Source organism: Suricata suricatta, chromosome 6 (assembly GCF_006229205.1).
Source record: "Suricata suricatta isolate VVHF042 chromosome 6, meerkat_22Aug2017_6uvM2_HiC, whole genome shotgun sequence".
Taxonomy (NCBI): domain Eukaryota; kingdom Metazoa; phylum Chordata; class Mammalia; order Carnivora; family Herpestidae; genus Suricata; species Suricata suricatta.
In genome coordinates, this window is record NC_043705.1 from 88,502,084 (window position 1) to 88,517,572 (window position 15,489).

Genomic DNA, 15,489 nt, shown 5'->3' on the forward strand with positions numbered 1-15,489 from the left:
CAAACACTCCCAAAATAAACTTAGATTGTATTGCAGTCTCACTTAACAGTATATAAAGTGCTGTGTTGTGACAGGTATCAACTATCCATTAGATACTGAATCAATTTTTCTTAAGCACTACTAACTGCTAAGCAAACATTTTTTAAAAAAGCATCTACCCACAGAGGGGCCATCTTTCTTGGGCCTAGGAACGTCTCAGAGACTCTGCTGTGAGAGAGACTGTTCCCACTTCTCCAGAGAACCTGTGTTCCTCTCCCCAGAGGAGCTTCTCTGAAGTTGGGAGGTGAATTTTACGTTTGGAGTCTTTCACATTGTAAGCAAAAGCCCAGACTGGCGTAAAAGTCACAAAGCCCAGTACAGAGCCTGGGCACCCGTACGTGCTCCGTCAGCAGTAGTTTCCATAGCATTGTCATCACTTTGTCATGTGATTACAGCAGCATTCCTAATTCCCCAAGTCCCCTCGGTGCTCAGGAGGCCGGGCAAGTGGGCCTGGCAGGAACCGTTATCTGCCCTTCACCCCCACCTTGACCCCCAACCCAGAATTCCTGTCTGCTGCTGGCAGCTGGCTGCTGACCTGATTCTTTCACTGTGAGCAGTGTAGTAGTTCATTTAGTCCCTCCAGACCCCTGCTAACATTTTACAGTGAAGTTAGAGATGTCTGGGCATCTAAAGAGGTTAGCTTCACCCCAGATTGTACAGCCAGGAAGAGGCGCAGCCGAGGCTCAGAGCAGTGCATCTGGCTTTAGAGCCCACGTGCTTAACCGTTACCTTATTTTAGACTCTTGGCAACAAATAAGGAGAACCATCTGTGATTGAAGGCAGACAGGAGCATGTGCGTCTATGGTACATGGACCTGTGTTGGGGAAGAGATTACAACTGGGCATCAGGGAAGCTGGACCCTGGAAAACAAACGCTCCGGAGACTCTCTGGCCTGTGTTTCCGTGCCTGTTGGTTAGGCTCTCGGACCAGCCCCCTCCACAGAGCATCTGGATCGGGCTAGTTTTAATGTTTCCATCATCGCCTTCTGTAGGATTATCGTGGTACCTCACCATTTCAGGCCTCACGGTTAATAACCCCAGTGACGGGGCCCCTGGGTGGCCCAGTCCGTTAAGTGTTGAACTTTGGCTCACTCATTTTCTCTCATCTTAAGAGATTGAGCCCCGCTTTGGGCTCTGTGCTGACAGCTCAGACCCTGAAGCCTGCTTTGGATTCTGAGTCTCTTTCTCTGCCCCTCCCTTGCTCACCTTCTGTCTTTCTCTCTCAAAAATAAACAGCCAAAAAAAAAAAAAATCCCAGTGGAGGACTCTGATTGGCCTACCTTGGTGTGGGTGTAGACCTCCTGGACCAATCAACGAGGTCCAGTAAGGAGGGCTTCTGTGAGAAGGAAGGCGGAGTCAGGTAGCAATAGGGAAGTATTAACCTACCCTGTTCCCACCTCTCCATGGAAGAGTGTGGTTGGGGTGGGTTGGATGGTTTTCCAGAAGGAGAGTAGATTTGCACTGACCAGAAAACCAAATTGCTGTCCACCATAAACTGGCACAGCCTGTTGGAAGCAAGAGCAAAGTTCTGAATGTGTAATTGAGGTTGAGGAAGAAAATACTAGAGAAAGACAGGGTTGTGTCCGGGAGGAGAGAGAGAGAGAGAGAGAATAAAGGCAGCGGGCTGGGAGGCTGACGGTGGGCCGGAGAGAATGGGAAAACAAAGGCCTGAAGTGGTCACGTGTATCTGAAAAACAAAAGAAAATAAAAATGGAAACAAAAACAGAGCAGTTCTGTGAGCCTCACATTTGGCTAGATAATATGATGCCTGTTTCATAGATGAGGAAACTGAGGCTCAGAAACTTGAAGCGGTTGTCTCAGATCACAGAATCTTCTCGCTCTCCTGCCCAGGGCTGTTTCCATGACACTCCTGGGGAGGCAGACCGAACCACCAAATCTGAGAAGGTACTTGGGTGCCATGGTGGGGCCTCCCTGTTAATGAGCTGGCGCTGTAATCCAGGAGAGGGAGGCCCATGGGGTTCCAGGACGGGGGGTGGGGGGGGTGGGGTGGGAGGGTGGACGGGGGGCACAGCCTCGGCCTTCTGTCCCCGGCTCACTTCCAGCGGGTTCCTCACCCTCTCTAGGCTCCACTTCCCTGTCGGTACCATGAGGACCCTGACGGGTGTGTCCCCGGGACCATTTTAGAGGAGACCAAGCTTAGGAGGTTCTCCCCCACAGAACGGCAGGAGCCCTCCTCTTCCCGTGACAGCCAGACTGCTCCCGTGTACTTTGAAACATCCTGGAACACACAGCACCCCCTGGTTGAGGACCACCTAGAAGGTTCTCAGACCTAAATCCCAGGGAAAGCTGTGACCACGCTGGCCTACAGACTCACTGGCCTGGGGTGGAGGGTCCAGGAGGGAAGGCATGGGAGCCTTATTGGACCGTGGCTTGCCTTTGGCTGGCCTGACATTATCTGGGAAAAGGCTCCTCTTAACTTGGCTTCTTCTGGTCATCTGCAGTTAAGGGGACAGATGAGAGATTCTGTCACCTATCTTCATACACTCTTAAGTTCACAGCTGTGTGTGTGTATAACATATAACTGTTCTTACACTGTGATTCTTTTTGTTTATAAAAGTAATATATGGTATTTATGCATGTATGGGAAGATATGTACAACGGTATCCACGGCAACTATATTTGTAACAGCAAGAAATGAGAAATGAGGGGCGCCTGGGTGGCTCGGTCAGTTAAGCGTCTGACTTCGGCTCAGGTCATGATCTCACGGTTCGTGGGTTCGAGCCCCGTGTCGGGCTCTGTGCTGACGGCTTCGAGCCTGGAGCCTGCTTCGGATTCTGTGTCTCCACCTCACTCTGTCCCTCCCCTGCTCATGTTCTGTCTCCACCTCTCAAAACTGAATAAATGTTTAAAAAGAAAAATAAAGGAGCACAGACTTAGCATGTGTCTGTCCTTAGAGCTGGGTAACCATCTGCAAGTTCTTCAGTGTCTCTAAACCTCAGTCTTCTCATCTGTAGAGAAGGCGGATAATAATTTGCTCTGCCCTGAAGGTCCTGGCTATAAATGACATGCACAGGGATATGTATGCAGATGGTATGCAAATGATTTGCAGAGGAGGATGTGCGTGATGTGCAGAAGTGTGCACAGCTGTGCACTGGTGGGTTCTCATAGATATTAGCATTTGTTAGAGCTGTTGGGTGTGTGCAGCATGTCAGGTTTTCACGAATCCCTGCAGCCCTGTGCCCTTCGTCTGTGTGTGCAGCCCACCCCCGGCCAGTGTGACGTACTCTCACCACATCCTGGCAAAAACAAAAACCCACAAACCCAAAAAACCTTTGCTACATGCATTTCAGCTTTTTAAACCAGAAAAAGCAGTGCATACTCTTTATCAGAAGAATTTTAAAGAATAAAAGCGTATAAAGTTAAAAAATATAAAAAATGGCTCCCTTGGTTAAGGGGTCGAACTCTTGATTTCAGCTCAGGTCCTGATCTCACGAACCGTGACAGTGCGGAGCCTGCTTGGGATTCTTTCTCTCTGTCTCTCTGCCCCTCCTCAGCTTGGGAGCACATGCACTGCTTGCTCGCTCTCTCTCTCTCTCTCTCTCTCTCTCTCTCAAAATAAATAAATAAACAGTAAAAAAATATTTAGAGAAAACTGTAGGACCCCCTTGGTGTGCTCACCAAAATCCTGCTTCTGGGGAGGAGGTTACTATCAGTTTTGATGTATGCAGATCCTGTTCTGTGTTTGTGGGTGCATGTGTGCACGCAGTATGTGCGTGTCATTGTTTTACAGTACAGCTGGAACCCTGCTGTGCCTTCTGTTCTACGCGTCACTCACCGTCATGTGCAGGCAGCACGGATGGAAGCCCAAGTTAGTACATGCAAACGCAATTTCCTTGTTTTAAATGTTTTTGTTTGTTTGTTTGTGTACTTTTGAGAGAGACAAGTGCGAGTGGGGGAGGGTTAGAGAGAGAGGGAGACACAGAATCTGAAGCAGGCTCCAGGCTCTGAGCTGTCAGCTCAGAGCCCAACACGGGGCTTGAACCAGAGTTGGATGTTCAACCGACTGAGCCACCCAGGTGCCCCAACCTTCTTTTATATATATATATATATATTCTTTTTTTTAATTTAAAAAATTATTTTAGGTGGGGGTGAGGAGGAGGGGGAGAGAGAGAATAGTAAGAATATATAACAAACTGGAGAAGCAACAAATATATTTCTTAAAACTCAGTTTTATTTATTTATTTACTTATTTAATTTTAGAGATTGAGAGAGTGACTGAGAGTGAGCGAGCAGGGGGGCAGGGCAGAGGAAGAGAGGGAAAATCTTAAGCAGGCTCCACACTCAGCATGGAACCTGATGCCAGGCTCGATCCCATGACCCTGAGATCATGACCGAAGTCAAGAGTAGGACACTCAACCGACTGAGCCACCCAGGTGCCCCCAAACCCAGTGTTACCTTTCCCCCCAAACATAAGAGTCTGTCTGTTCATCGATTCAGGTCTTCACTTGGGAACAGTGCTTCCTGAGCCAGATGTGGTCCCTGCGGTGCAGCTGTGGACGCAGCAGAAGTGTCCTCTTTCCTTATGGAAATGATAACTTATGAAGCAGAGGCCCTGCCTTCCTAGCTGCTGCCCTTGTTTCTGATCCTTGTAAAATGGGAGGACAGACGAGTATTTCCATTAGAAGAGACTGCATGGCGAAAACCCCCTTTGAGTTGTCGGGGGACACCCCGCAAGCACCATTCTGGCAGCCTGAAGCCCCCGGGTGGCAGGGAGGGCTGCCCCACCCTGCTGGCTGGGCCCCATCCTGGGGGCCGACGGGGTAGTAGCTCTGCCCAGAAGGTCGCTGGCTCTTGCCTGAGGGAGGGCTGCGGGACCAGCCGTGGGTCACTGTGAAACCGTGGTGGTGTCTGCTTTCCTCTTTCTTTTCCTGGTGGGAATGGAGACCCCGTTGGGGAGCAGCTCCTCTCTCTCTCCTGGGAGCCTCACGCTGGGTCTGAGAGGCAGTCACTCTCGTTCCCAAAAGATTTCCCAGGAAATCTGTGCCGGTCATTGTTGGTGTTTGCAGGGGCCCCGTAGCAGGGAGGTAAGCCAGGAGCCCCGAGCGGTGGTGCCTTGTCCTGGCCTCCCAGGGAGTCGGCCTCAGGGCCAGGTTCTCCTGTGGTTTCCTGGCTTTGAACCTCACTCTGCCACAGCCATTGGTCCCTACAGGGCTGTCATCTGCTGACAGAGCAACCACTGTGTAGTTGGCCTTGCCTGGGCTCGGAGAGCAGCGTCCTGACCATTCCCAGGAGCCCCAGCCAGGCTCCAGTCTGAGATTCTCCAGTCTGCTGGCCCCCGCGCCCCATGGACAGAGCATTTACAGAGAGCCGGGCTTGGAGCCGAGTGCTTTTGTGTGTGTGCTTTAATCCTCGTGGCAAGGCTACTGAGGAGTTCTACAGTATCACAGATGGGGAAACCGAGGAGCAGAGGTTTGGTGATGTCCTGACCTGCCCTGCCTCCTGCCTTACCTGCTTCCACTTCCTCTCCCTCCAGCCCCTCTGCCCTGCCCCTCCCAGGCCCTTCAGCCGGCTTGGTATCCCTGTCTGGAAATCTCTCCCCCATCTGGGTGCCTGGGTGGCTGAGTCGGTTAAGCGTCCGACTTCAGCTCAGGTCATGATCTCACGGTTCATGGGTTCGAGCCCCATGTCGGGCTCTGTGCTGACAGCTCAGAGCCTGGAGCCTGCTTCAGATTCTGTGTCTCCTTCACTCTCTGCCCCTCACCTGCTCTCTCTCACTCTCTTGTTCTCTCTTAAAATAAAATAAAGACATAAAAATAGTTAAAAAAAAAGAATGGAAATCTCTCCCCCAGATCTTTTTTTTTTTAATTAAAAAAATTTGTGTGGGGGTGGGTGGGGAGAGTGCAAGTCAGTGAGAGGAAGAGAGGGGGTACAGAGCATCTGAAGCAGGCTCTATGCTGACAGGCTGACAGCAGTGAGCCTGATATGGGGCTTGAACTCATAAACTGTGAGATCATGACCCCAGCTGAAGGCGGGCACTCAACCAACTGAGCCACCCACCCAGGTGCCCTGTCTTCCCCCAGATCTTGACCTTCTGTCTAAAAAACACCGCCCATCTACCTTGCACCCACCATGAGGCTTGTAGAGGGCCTCTTTTTATTGCTAGAGTAACAAGCCACACTAAGGTGAAGATTTTGGTTCACCTCTGCACCTGGTACATAATAGATGTTCAATTAATATATGTTGAATGAATGACTGAATGCCTGGCATATAATAGATGTTCACCTAATATGCATTGAATGAATAGTCTGGAGGCACTCAGCTGTGCTTCCTCCTTTCCTGCACGCTCGCTCTCTTTTTTTTCTCTCTCACTCTCTCACTTCCCTGACTGTATACTCTCTGATCCCTGTGCCTCCCCTCTTTCCACCCTTCACCCAGTTAGGAATGTGTACTTACTGGTGTTTGTCTTACTGCTCTCTCCTTCCACCACTGAACTCGGAGCTGCCGAGGGCAAGGACTTAGTCTGCTCCTGGCCGATGTCCGCCTCCAGATGGCACCCCAGTGAATAGGCGAACGAACCAGTGGAACGGAAGAGCTGAGGCAAGGGTCAGCAATCTGGCATCCAGGCCCGTGCTCTTAGCATTGTGCGCTTCCTGGTTTGAAATTGTGGGTCTGGCTCTAGCTCTCCAAGACGGCGTGACCTGGTGCGAGCCAGCTCATTTCCAGACCCGGACAGAGGCTCCGGGGGCGGCTGGCAACAGCTTCGCGGCTTCCCTTGCTTTGAATGGGGGAAGCGTCCACTGTCTGCTCAAGGTGTTGCTTCCTCTTGAACTTATCTTTTAATCAAGATGAAACTTAGCTGTTGTTTCTGCCGCACAAAAGTTTGTTAACTTACTAGTTGCAATGCTTTTTAAAAAACCTTTTTAAAAGATTTTATTTAAAAATTATTTTAATGTTCATTTATTTTTGAGAGAGTGCAGAGTGCAAGCAGGGGAGGGGCAGAGAGAGAGTGATAGGATATGAGGCAGGCTCCAGACTCAGCTGTCAGCACAGAGCCCGACGCGGGGCTCGAATCCACCGATGGTGAGATCGTGACTTGAGCCGAGGTTGGACAGTTAACTGAGCCACACAGGCGCCCCCCAAAAAGATTTTATCTTTATGTACTCTCTATACCCAATTTGGGGCTTGAACTCACAACCCCGAGATCAAGAATCACATGCTCCGACTGAGCCAGCCAGGCACTCCTAGTTGGAGTGCTTTTTAAAAACGGAACAATAAACATGCTTATTTCTATTTTAAAAAATGGAAAAAAGAAAAGATGAAGCTTTACCCTTGGCGACAGGAGAACGGGAGAAGATGCCTCTAGGTGGCAGTGGGCTCTTCGCTTAGCAGTGGGCCCGTGACGGAGGACCGGCTGGCAGTGTCCGATGGTTGAAAGATACGTTTGTTTATTGTTGTTAGCCCTGAATGTCGTGTCTGCTCATCGTGGCAAACGTAAAGAATTCAGAAAAATAGAAACCTAGCCTGGTCTCATGATCCTTACACACCGTTTTAGCAAGTGGGTCTGTTTCCTCCAAGTCCGTTTATGTGTGTTTTGCCATTTTTGTGGGGGAGGGGGCATCCTGCTGACCATACACTATATTCAGCTGTGCATCCTCCCCTTTCCTACTCAGCCTTTAAGTCTGTGAGTATAATATCTTAATATTGTGTTAAATATTAACATTCAAATACATGTTAAATATTAATATCAAATGCTAAATACATACTACACATGTACTATTGATATGTATTACTATGTATAATTCAGTGTTAAAATATTGAACAAAAATACTTCAAAACTAATTTTAATGCCTATAGAATACTCCACTGTATGTCAGTATCTCATACTTTTTTCTTCTAATGTTTTATTTATTTTTGATACAGAGAGAGACAGAGCATGAGAGGGGGAGGGGCAGAGAGAGAAGGAGACACAGAACCAGAAGCAGGCTCCAGGCTCTGAGCTAGCTGTCAGCACAGAGCCTGATGTGGGGCTCGAACCCATGGACGTGAGATCTGACCTGAGTTGAAGTCGGAGGCTTAACCAACTGAGCCACCCAGGCGCCCCACACCTTTTTCTTTCTTAAGAGACAGAGAGAGAGAGAGAGAGAGAGCGAGCGAGAGAGAGAGCAGAGGAGGGTCAGAGGCAGCGGGAGGGAGAGAATCCCAAGCAGGCTCTGCACTGTCAGCACAGAGCCTGAAACGGGGCTCCATCTCACAAACGTGAGATCACGACCTGTGCTGAAATCAGGAGTCGATGATTAACCTGCTGAGCCACCTAGGCGCCCCATCACGCTTTCCTTAATCTGTTCTAGTTGTTTACACTTTACCTTATCTTTCTTACCTCTCTCTCAGTTTCTTAGTGTGTGTGTGTGTGTGTGTGTGTGTGTGTGTGTGTGTGTGTGTGTGTGTGTGTGTGTGTGTTTGATAGGACATCTTGAGTCCTTTTTGGAAAAGACAATATATATTGTATGTAAGAAGTTTTATTTTCTTTCTTACATAGGAAATTTTAAAAATCACTCCCTCAGCTTTGTGCAGAGACAGTATCCTAGCTAGTGAGCTTTATCCAAGACACAGTTATTGCTGATGAAAATCACTCTCTGGAAGCTAAACAATTATGGTTCTTCTTAATTTGTCACTATTACAATAGCACATTGATGAACATCATTCTGCCTACTTTTTATGTTTAAGATTATTTCATTAGGGTAAATATCTATATTTGGAATTAGTGCATCAGAAGAGTATAGATATTTTAAAGGTTCTTGTGATTTATTGCCCATTTACTTTTCTGGAAGTCTCTTTAATTTATAGCGTCCTTAGCAAGAAGGAAAGTGCATGTCTCAGTGCATCCTTCCAGCAGTAGGTATATTTTTAATGATCAGAAATTTGCGAAGTAGGAAATGGCATCTGTTAATGGATTTGGAACATCTCTCTCTTGAGTTCACACCCAGTGCCGTGGGTGGAGGAATGTCCATCAAATACTGTATCTGATTTTTGTCTTGCAGCTGACTTTGGTGTGTCTGCCAAGAATCTGAAAACTCTGCAGAAACGAGATTCCTTCATAGGAACGCCTTACTGGTGAGTAGTGCAGTTTCTGGAAAGGGAATGGCAGACTAAAGGTTCACCCTCAGACTCTCCAAGGTGACCCCTGGCTGCCACAGAGGAGAGCGAACAGCATCAAGGGCTCCTGAGTCAGCTTGCTGGGTCTGAGCCTGGTCTCCACCACCCACGAGTGCTCTGACCTTGGCCAAGTTGCTTAGCTTCCCTGTACCTCGGTTTCCTCCTCCATGAAATCAGGAATAGAACACCTACTTCACAGGTTGTTGAGATGATGAAACGGGGTGTTGGGGATAGAAAATACTCCATTAGGGACACTTCAATGGGAACCCCTAGAAAATGATTCAATTCTTTTTTTTTTTTTAGTTTATTTTGAGAGAGAGAGTGCATGTGTGAGTGGGGGAGGGGCAGAGAGAGGCGAGGCTTCCAAGCAGGCTCCTCTGCGTGCTGGAAGCACAAAGCTCCATGTGGGGCTCGATGCCATGAACTGTAAGATCATGTCCTGAGCTGAAATCAAGAGTTGGGTACTTAACCAATGGAACCACCCAGATGCCCCAAAAATGGTTTAATTCTTAATTAATTCAACAAGTACAGATTGGATGTGAGGCCCTGAACTGGGAGCGTGAGGACGAACAAATTCAATTCCTACCCTCCCGCGAGGTTTCTCTGGACTTCTCTAGGCCACTGTGTTTCCTTCTTTCCCCAAACTATTACTTAAAAAAAAGAAACAACAGACAAAAAACCTCTTTCAGTTTCTCACCTAACTGCTTTCTTTTTTTTCATGTGCATTACTTCTCATTGTGGAGTTGGGCTCTTTTCTTGCTTGCTTATTACTCACCCTTTCTTTCTCTCTCTCTGCCCTTTCATTCCTCTTTCCTGTGTTCTCTCCCATCCCTTCTTTCTGCTGCTGTATTCTCTCCATCCACCCACCCCCTCCTGCCCCCAGTTTTTTCTGGGTACTTTCCCCTCTGCTTCTACCCACCCCTCCCCAGGACTCTGTGTTCTGGATTGTTGCTGCCATCTTGTGGTAGGCATCGGGAACTGCAGCAGGACATGGCGATGGCGCCCCTTGAAGGCATCTTACTGAGTGAAGACCATCATGAGGAAGACAGTGGGATGGACAGTGATGCCAATCGTGATTCAGGAGTGCTGCCAACCCTCTGACACTGGCTTGTGGTGGTTCTGGACCCCGAGTCTCTGAGGAGGGCCTGTGGAGGCCAGCTTCTTAGCCTTCTGTTGTCCCTTGGTTGGTTCAGGATGGCCCCCGAGGTGGTGATGTGTGAGACCATGAAGGACACCCCGTATGACTACAAAGCTGACATCTGGTCCCTGGGCATCACTCTGATTGAGATGGCCCAGATCGAGCCCCCACACCACGAGCTCAACCCCATGCGGGTCCTGCTCAAGATTGCCAAGTCAGACCCCCCGACTCTGCTCACACCTTCTAAGTGGTAAGCAGCAAGGCCTGTGTGCCTGAGGGTGTTTGCTGCATGGCCGATGGGTGGGACCGGGAGGGTGGAGCGCCTGGAGTGGGGGAGCAGTCAGGGCCTGGGGGTCTCTGGGCCTTTCTGAGCTCCCCGGGCCCTCCAGGCTTTTTTCTGTGCTCTGTGCTCTGGAAATGGGTTGTCATCAAAGCGGACTGGGCGATCCCACAAGCCGGTTCCCACTGTGGGAGTAGGTGCCTCAATGAGCCCCAGAAGCTCCATGGCACAACCCAGGGCTGGGAACTGAGGCTTGGGCACAACCCCTGCACTTCTGTGTATTACCGTGTGGCCCTGGGCAAGTCCCTGCTCTCCGATTGCCGCGTCCCCGTCGGTACAGTGGTGTTCACAATGAGATCATCTTGAAAGGCCCATTGCCTTCACCGCTTTAGCTCATGAAGGAGCCTTTGTCATGTGAGGGCTATATTTGGGAAGCACACACCTTTTAGGGGAGTAGAGTGTGTGACGGGGAGCGCTTCTCAGTGCTTGCCCTGCCTGGAGCTGACTGCTGCCACCTGTCACCTGCCCCAGGTCTGTGGAGTTCCGAGACTTCCTGAAGGTAGCCCTAGATAAGAACCCAGAGACCCGGCCCAGTGCTGCGCAGCTCCTAGAGGTAAGCGTGTCCCCGTCCCGGGTGTGGCCACCGGCCCTGTCTGCCCTGGCCCCGCTTTGGAGGCAGGGCATAGCCTGGAAGCGGGGGGTGCTTCTGCTCAGCTTGGGTGGCCGCAGGAACACACGTGTATTCATCAGCTGATTCTGCTGGGGGCCTTCCCCCAGAGCCTGTCCTCACACAGCTTATGTTCTAGTGGGGGAGCCAGGCCGTGGACAGTGCACATGGCCGGGGGAGGGGGGCGAGGGGGGCCCAGGAGAGGTTGCTCTCCTAGAAAAGGAGGGCTCGGAGGGGCTCGTTGTGAGCAGACTCCCAGAAAGGACGAGGGGACTAGCTGAGTGGTTGTGGGGAGTGGGGGCAAAGGCCCGGGCTGTGAGCGTGACTGGGGAGGGCTAGGAGGCCAAGGCGCTGAGCCAGGGTGAGGGCAGAGATCAGAGAGGTGTGTGGCGTGCTCACCCCTCATCCGGATGGTTTGTGAGAGGGGGTGCACGCTCACTGCTCTGATGCTTTGAAGCAGGACCCAGACTCCAGGAGGAGAGCAGGTGCCCAGCGTGAAACATCGCATCTGTGCACACAGTTGAGGCAGAGTGAGCCGTTCATGGTGGACCCCTCCCCAAAACCAGGTTTCCAGCGGCTGCTAAGGGCCAGGGGTCGAAGCAGGCCTTTCACGGGGGGCAGGCAGGCTCGTTCCTCTGCACCAAGGGCCACATTGTGTAGGGTCGTGCAGGGTCTTGAGAGCCCAGAGCAGGCCTTGAGCTTTGCAGGGCACCCCTGAGGATTTGGACGAGGGAGACGGCATCTGACGTATCCTTGCAAGGGCCCCTCCTGCTCCCATGTGAGGACTCTCTGGCCTTAGCGTGGAGGAGGTGATGGGGGTTTCCTAGACGCTTTCTGAAATGTTGGGGGGAGCTGGGAGCTACCCTCAGCCCAGGCTGGTGCCTCACATTTTGAAAGCGGCACATAGCACCTGCCCATCCATCCTCGGGTTGGCCAGTCGCCGTCCCTGGGCCATCAACACTGATGGGAGATGCAGAGAAAGTGGGCCTGGGTGCCAGGGAGGGGCCGCCCCCCCACACCCCGCCCACTCTGCTTCTCCCCCGTACATGCCTCCGCCTCTGATGTGTGCTCGGGGAGAGGGACGAAGAGGCCACACCAAGCACCGAGGCTTTGTTCCTGGTCAGCCACTTTTCCTGAGTGCCTACTGTGTGCCAAACGCTGGGCCCCTGGCTGATAAGCGGGGCGACAGTGCATCCTCTGGGGTGTGCAGCACAGTGGTTAAGTGTGTGGACTGTAGTTGTAAAGTCCTGGGTTCACATCACACCTCTGCCACTTCCTGGCTGTGAGAAATCGGCCTGGCTTATCTGTGACTGTTCTTGCTCTGGAATGGGGTGATCGCAATGTCCCCCTTGGCAGGGTAGCTATGAGGGTTAAGTGTGCAGATACCGTAGTAAAGTGCCTAGCTATGGGCCGTGCTCAGTGAGCGGTGCATTGGATTCCAAACGTCTGGAGGGTCTGAAGCCTCCTTCTGTGGGTGTTGTGCTGGTGGGTGGGGAAGCCAGAGGGGGTGGGGTGGGGGCATCACCGTCAGATGCAAGAGCTCCAAGCCGCTTGGGGCCGATTGTTTCCTGTAAGCAGGCACCTCCTGGCCCCATACATCCGGCCTCTAGGACATTCAGGACATTCCACGGAGAAGAGGCCAGCTGTCTTCCATTCCCACATGGCAGGCCTAGAGCCTCAGCCTGAGCCAGGAATTTTTATTCCACAGTTGGAAAAAATGTCCTGCCAGAGGATTTGTAGCGCAGGACAGAAAGGGCTGCTGGAGAAGGAGCGATGCCCGGAGATAAATAAAAACAGGGCTTAGACTGCTGTCCGCCCTCTCCGTGTGTCTCTGCATCTCTGGGTGTGGGAGGGTGGAGCATGGCTTGCCCAGGTCACCGGGCTTTGACTGACAGACCGGCAGCTTCTGGCTTCCCAGCGCCCCTTGTATCTGCCTGCTGCTGGGAGGTTCCTCCCCACCCCGACCCCTGTTCTGCCCTGAGCCCCCACTGGTTTCTGATTCACTCGCTCACTTGGCACAGAGATTCTTGGGGCCTGCGTCATGTGGTTAGTAACCCAGGCTCTGAGATCAGGCCTGACCACCCGGAGCATGAGCAGTGCCTGCTCCATGCCTCAGTTTCCCCATCTGTGCGATATGGATTGTGCTCACTCAGTGGAATTGTGTGAGTGAATGGGATTCTGTACGCACCGTTTTTAGCATTACGGCTGTCACATCAGGAGCTCAGTGTACACGTGTTGAGTCTGTGGGGGTCTCGTCGGGGCCATTGGTGACTTTCATGTTGCTGGACTTGGTGGTGGGGTCCGGCTTCAGCGCTTGCCTCCCCCCCCTTCTCCCCCGGGGACCCAGCCACGGTGGCCACAGCCGATCCTCACCCTCATCACTGCCAGCGCTGGGCTTCCGGGTCCCCACGCCCTGCTTGGTGTCTTCTCTTCTCATGGGTCACTCCTTCTCCATGCCCTTCACCTGCTCCTCTTTCCTGTGACTGATCGCTGTGGGAGCACACCCGGGCCTTGTCCCCCATCTCCACTCACCTTGGGGGTGCCACCCCGGTTATAGCGATGGCCATGTTTCCCCTGAAGCCCCACCTGCCCCATGTCTGCGTCCAGCTGTTTACGCTCCACCCACCCCCCACAGACGTCCACACCCGAGTGCCCTCACTTTCCACTGATGGCTGTCCTGTCTCCATCAGTGGCAAGCCATCCCCTCAGCCGTAGGCCCCAAGTCTTGCAAGCATCCTCAGTGCCTCTCTTTTCTTGCATGTTCCGTGTCCATTCGGTCAGGAAGTCCTGTGGTCCCTGCCGTGGGAACATGTCCAGAATCTGATCGCTTCTCACCACTTCCATTGCCACCACGGGTCTCAGCTGCTGTCAGTGTCTCTCGCTTGGATTATTGCTTCCTCACCATCTCTTCTCAGTCTGTTCTCAGCACAGGAGCCAGGGGGAACCTCCTGTTCCCTCCTCCTTGGCTTCCTTCTCACTCAGGCTACAAGTCCCAGTCTCAGTGCCCTGCAGGGTCCTATGTGATCTCCCCACCCCACACTGACCCCTCAGACCTTCTGTCTTCTTGTCCCCTCACTCGATCCCAGCCACTCTGGCCACCTTGCTGTATTTCAGATACTCCAGGCATATAGCTACCTCAGTGTCTTTGCACAGCTCTTCACATGGCCTGTAATGTGTTTCCTGACACTTCCTGGGTTGACTCTCTTCTTTTTAAGTCGTTGCCTCCAATATTAGCTTCTCCGTGAGGCTTCCACCCATCATCCTATTTCAAACTGCAAACCTGCCACCCCTCCTAACGTATTCCTTTTTTTATTAAAAATTTTTTTATGTCTTTATTTTATTTTTGAGAGACAGAGAGCAAGTGGGGGAGGGTCAGAGAGAGAAGGAGACACAGAATCTGAAGCAGGCTCCAGGCTCTGAGCCATCAGCACAGAGCCTGACATGGGGCTCGAACCCATGAACCGTGAGATCATGACCTGAGCTGAAGTCAGGTGCTTAACCAACTGAGTCACCAGGCACCCCACTCCTAATTCTCCTTGCCCTGTGCTACTTTTGGTTTTTTTCCCTGGCTTCCTAGTTTATTAAGTATATTGTTAATCTCCCTGACTAGCATGTCAGCTCTCTGAGGACAGCAGCCTTTGTTTTGTCCACTGGGGTGTCCCAGGCGTCCAGGGGAGTGTCTGGCATATAGAGGGCCCTCAGCAAGTATTCATTAAACACAGCGACTTATTTTTACTTAACAAACTGTTGTGTAACCCTTTCTCCGTGCCAGGTGCTTCTCTAAATGTTTAGCAAATGTTAACTGATTTAACCTTTGTGACCACCCAATGAAGGAGGTACTCTTCAGATTTCCACCTAATAGATGATAAAACTGAAGCACAGAGAGGTTAGGTAACCCACACAAGGTCACACAGTTTGTAAAAGGCAGAGCTGGGATTGTGATCCTGGTTGCCTCCTTCCGAAGCCTGTTCTCTTGACCACTCTGGTAAGGCTCCTCTCTGAATGGAGGAAGGAGAGAAAGAAGGCATGAAAGAGACCGAGAGAAAAGGTTAGCTGGGGGTGAATTGATGGGCAGATGTTGACGACTGAAACCTGGAAAGTGGTGTCTGGCACTGTGTGAAGCCAGCCTCGGAGTGCAGGACCCCGGGCTGGTGGTGTCTCAGCACACGGATGAAGGCAAGGCTCCTGGTCTTGGGAAGGAAGTCTGTGTAGATGGCAGGAGGGGTCCTGGCCAGAGACAGGTGCCGGTCGG

At 51.5% G+C, this 15,489-nt stretch overlaps 2 protein-coding genes across 4 annotated transcripts in view; one reads left to right on the forward strand and one right to left on the reverse strand.

The window, feature by feature from the left end:
* STK10 (serine/threonine kinase 10) overlaps positions 1 to 15,489 on the forward strand; it is a 119,005-nt gene that overhangs the window by 65,759 nt on the left and 37,757 nt on the right. The window contains exons 5-8 of one of the 3 annotated variants that reach the window (XM_029942859.1): positions 3,790 to 3,867; positions 9,038 to 9,110; positions 10,346 to 10,540; positions 11,102 to 11,183. In XM_029942859.1, the coding sequence (XP_029798719.1) occupies positions 3,790 to 3,867; positions 9,038 to 9,110; positions 10,346 to 10,540; positions 11,102 to 11,183 (428 nt within the window). Of the gene's footprint in view, positions 1 to 3,789; positions 3,868 to 5,264; positions 5,469 to 9,037; positions 9,111 to 10,345; positions 10,541 to 11,101; positions 11,184 to 15,489 lie in introns of those variants that run through there. The other 2 variants (XM_029942861.1, XM_029942860.1) reach the window with 2 other exon arrangements.
* Positions 4,377 to 6,763, reverse strand: LOC115294829. The gene is made up of 2 exons (XM_029942870.1): positions 6,453 to 6,763; positions 4,377 to 5,432 (listed from the first exon to the last, which is right to left on the reverse strand). The coding sequence occupies exon 2, from the start codon at positions 5,354 to 5,356 to the stop codon at positions 4,580 to 4,582; it is 777 nt and encodes a 258-aa protein (XP_029798730.1). The 5' UTR covers positions 5,357 to 5,432; positions 6,453 to 6,763; the 3' UTR covers positions 4,377 to 4,579.

Bases quoted from the DNA above. Each gene is read 5' to 3' on its own strand.
- LOC115294829 (XM_029942870.1), bottom strand. From the start codon at position 5,356: ATGCTCTGTCCATGGGGCGCGGGGGCCAGCAGACTGGAGAATCTCAGA.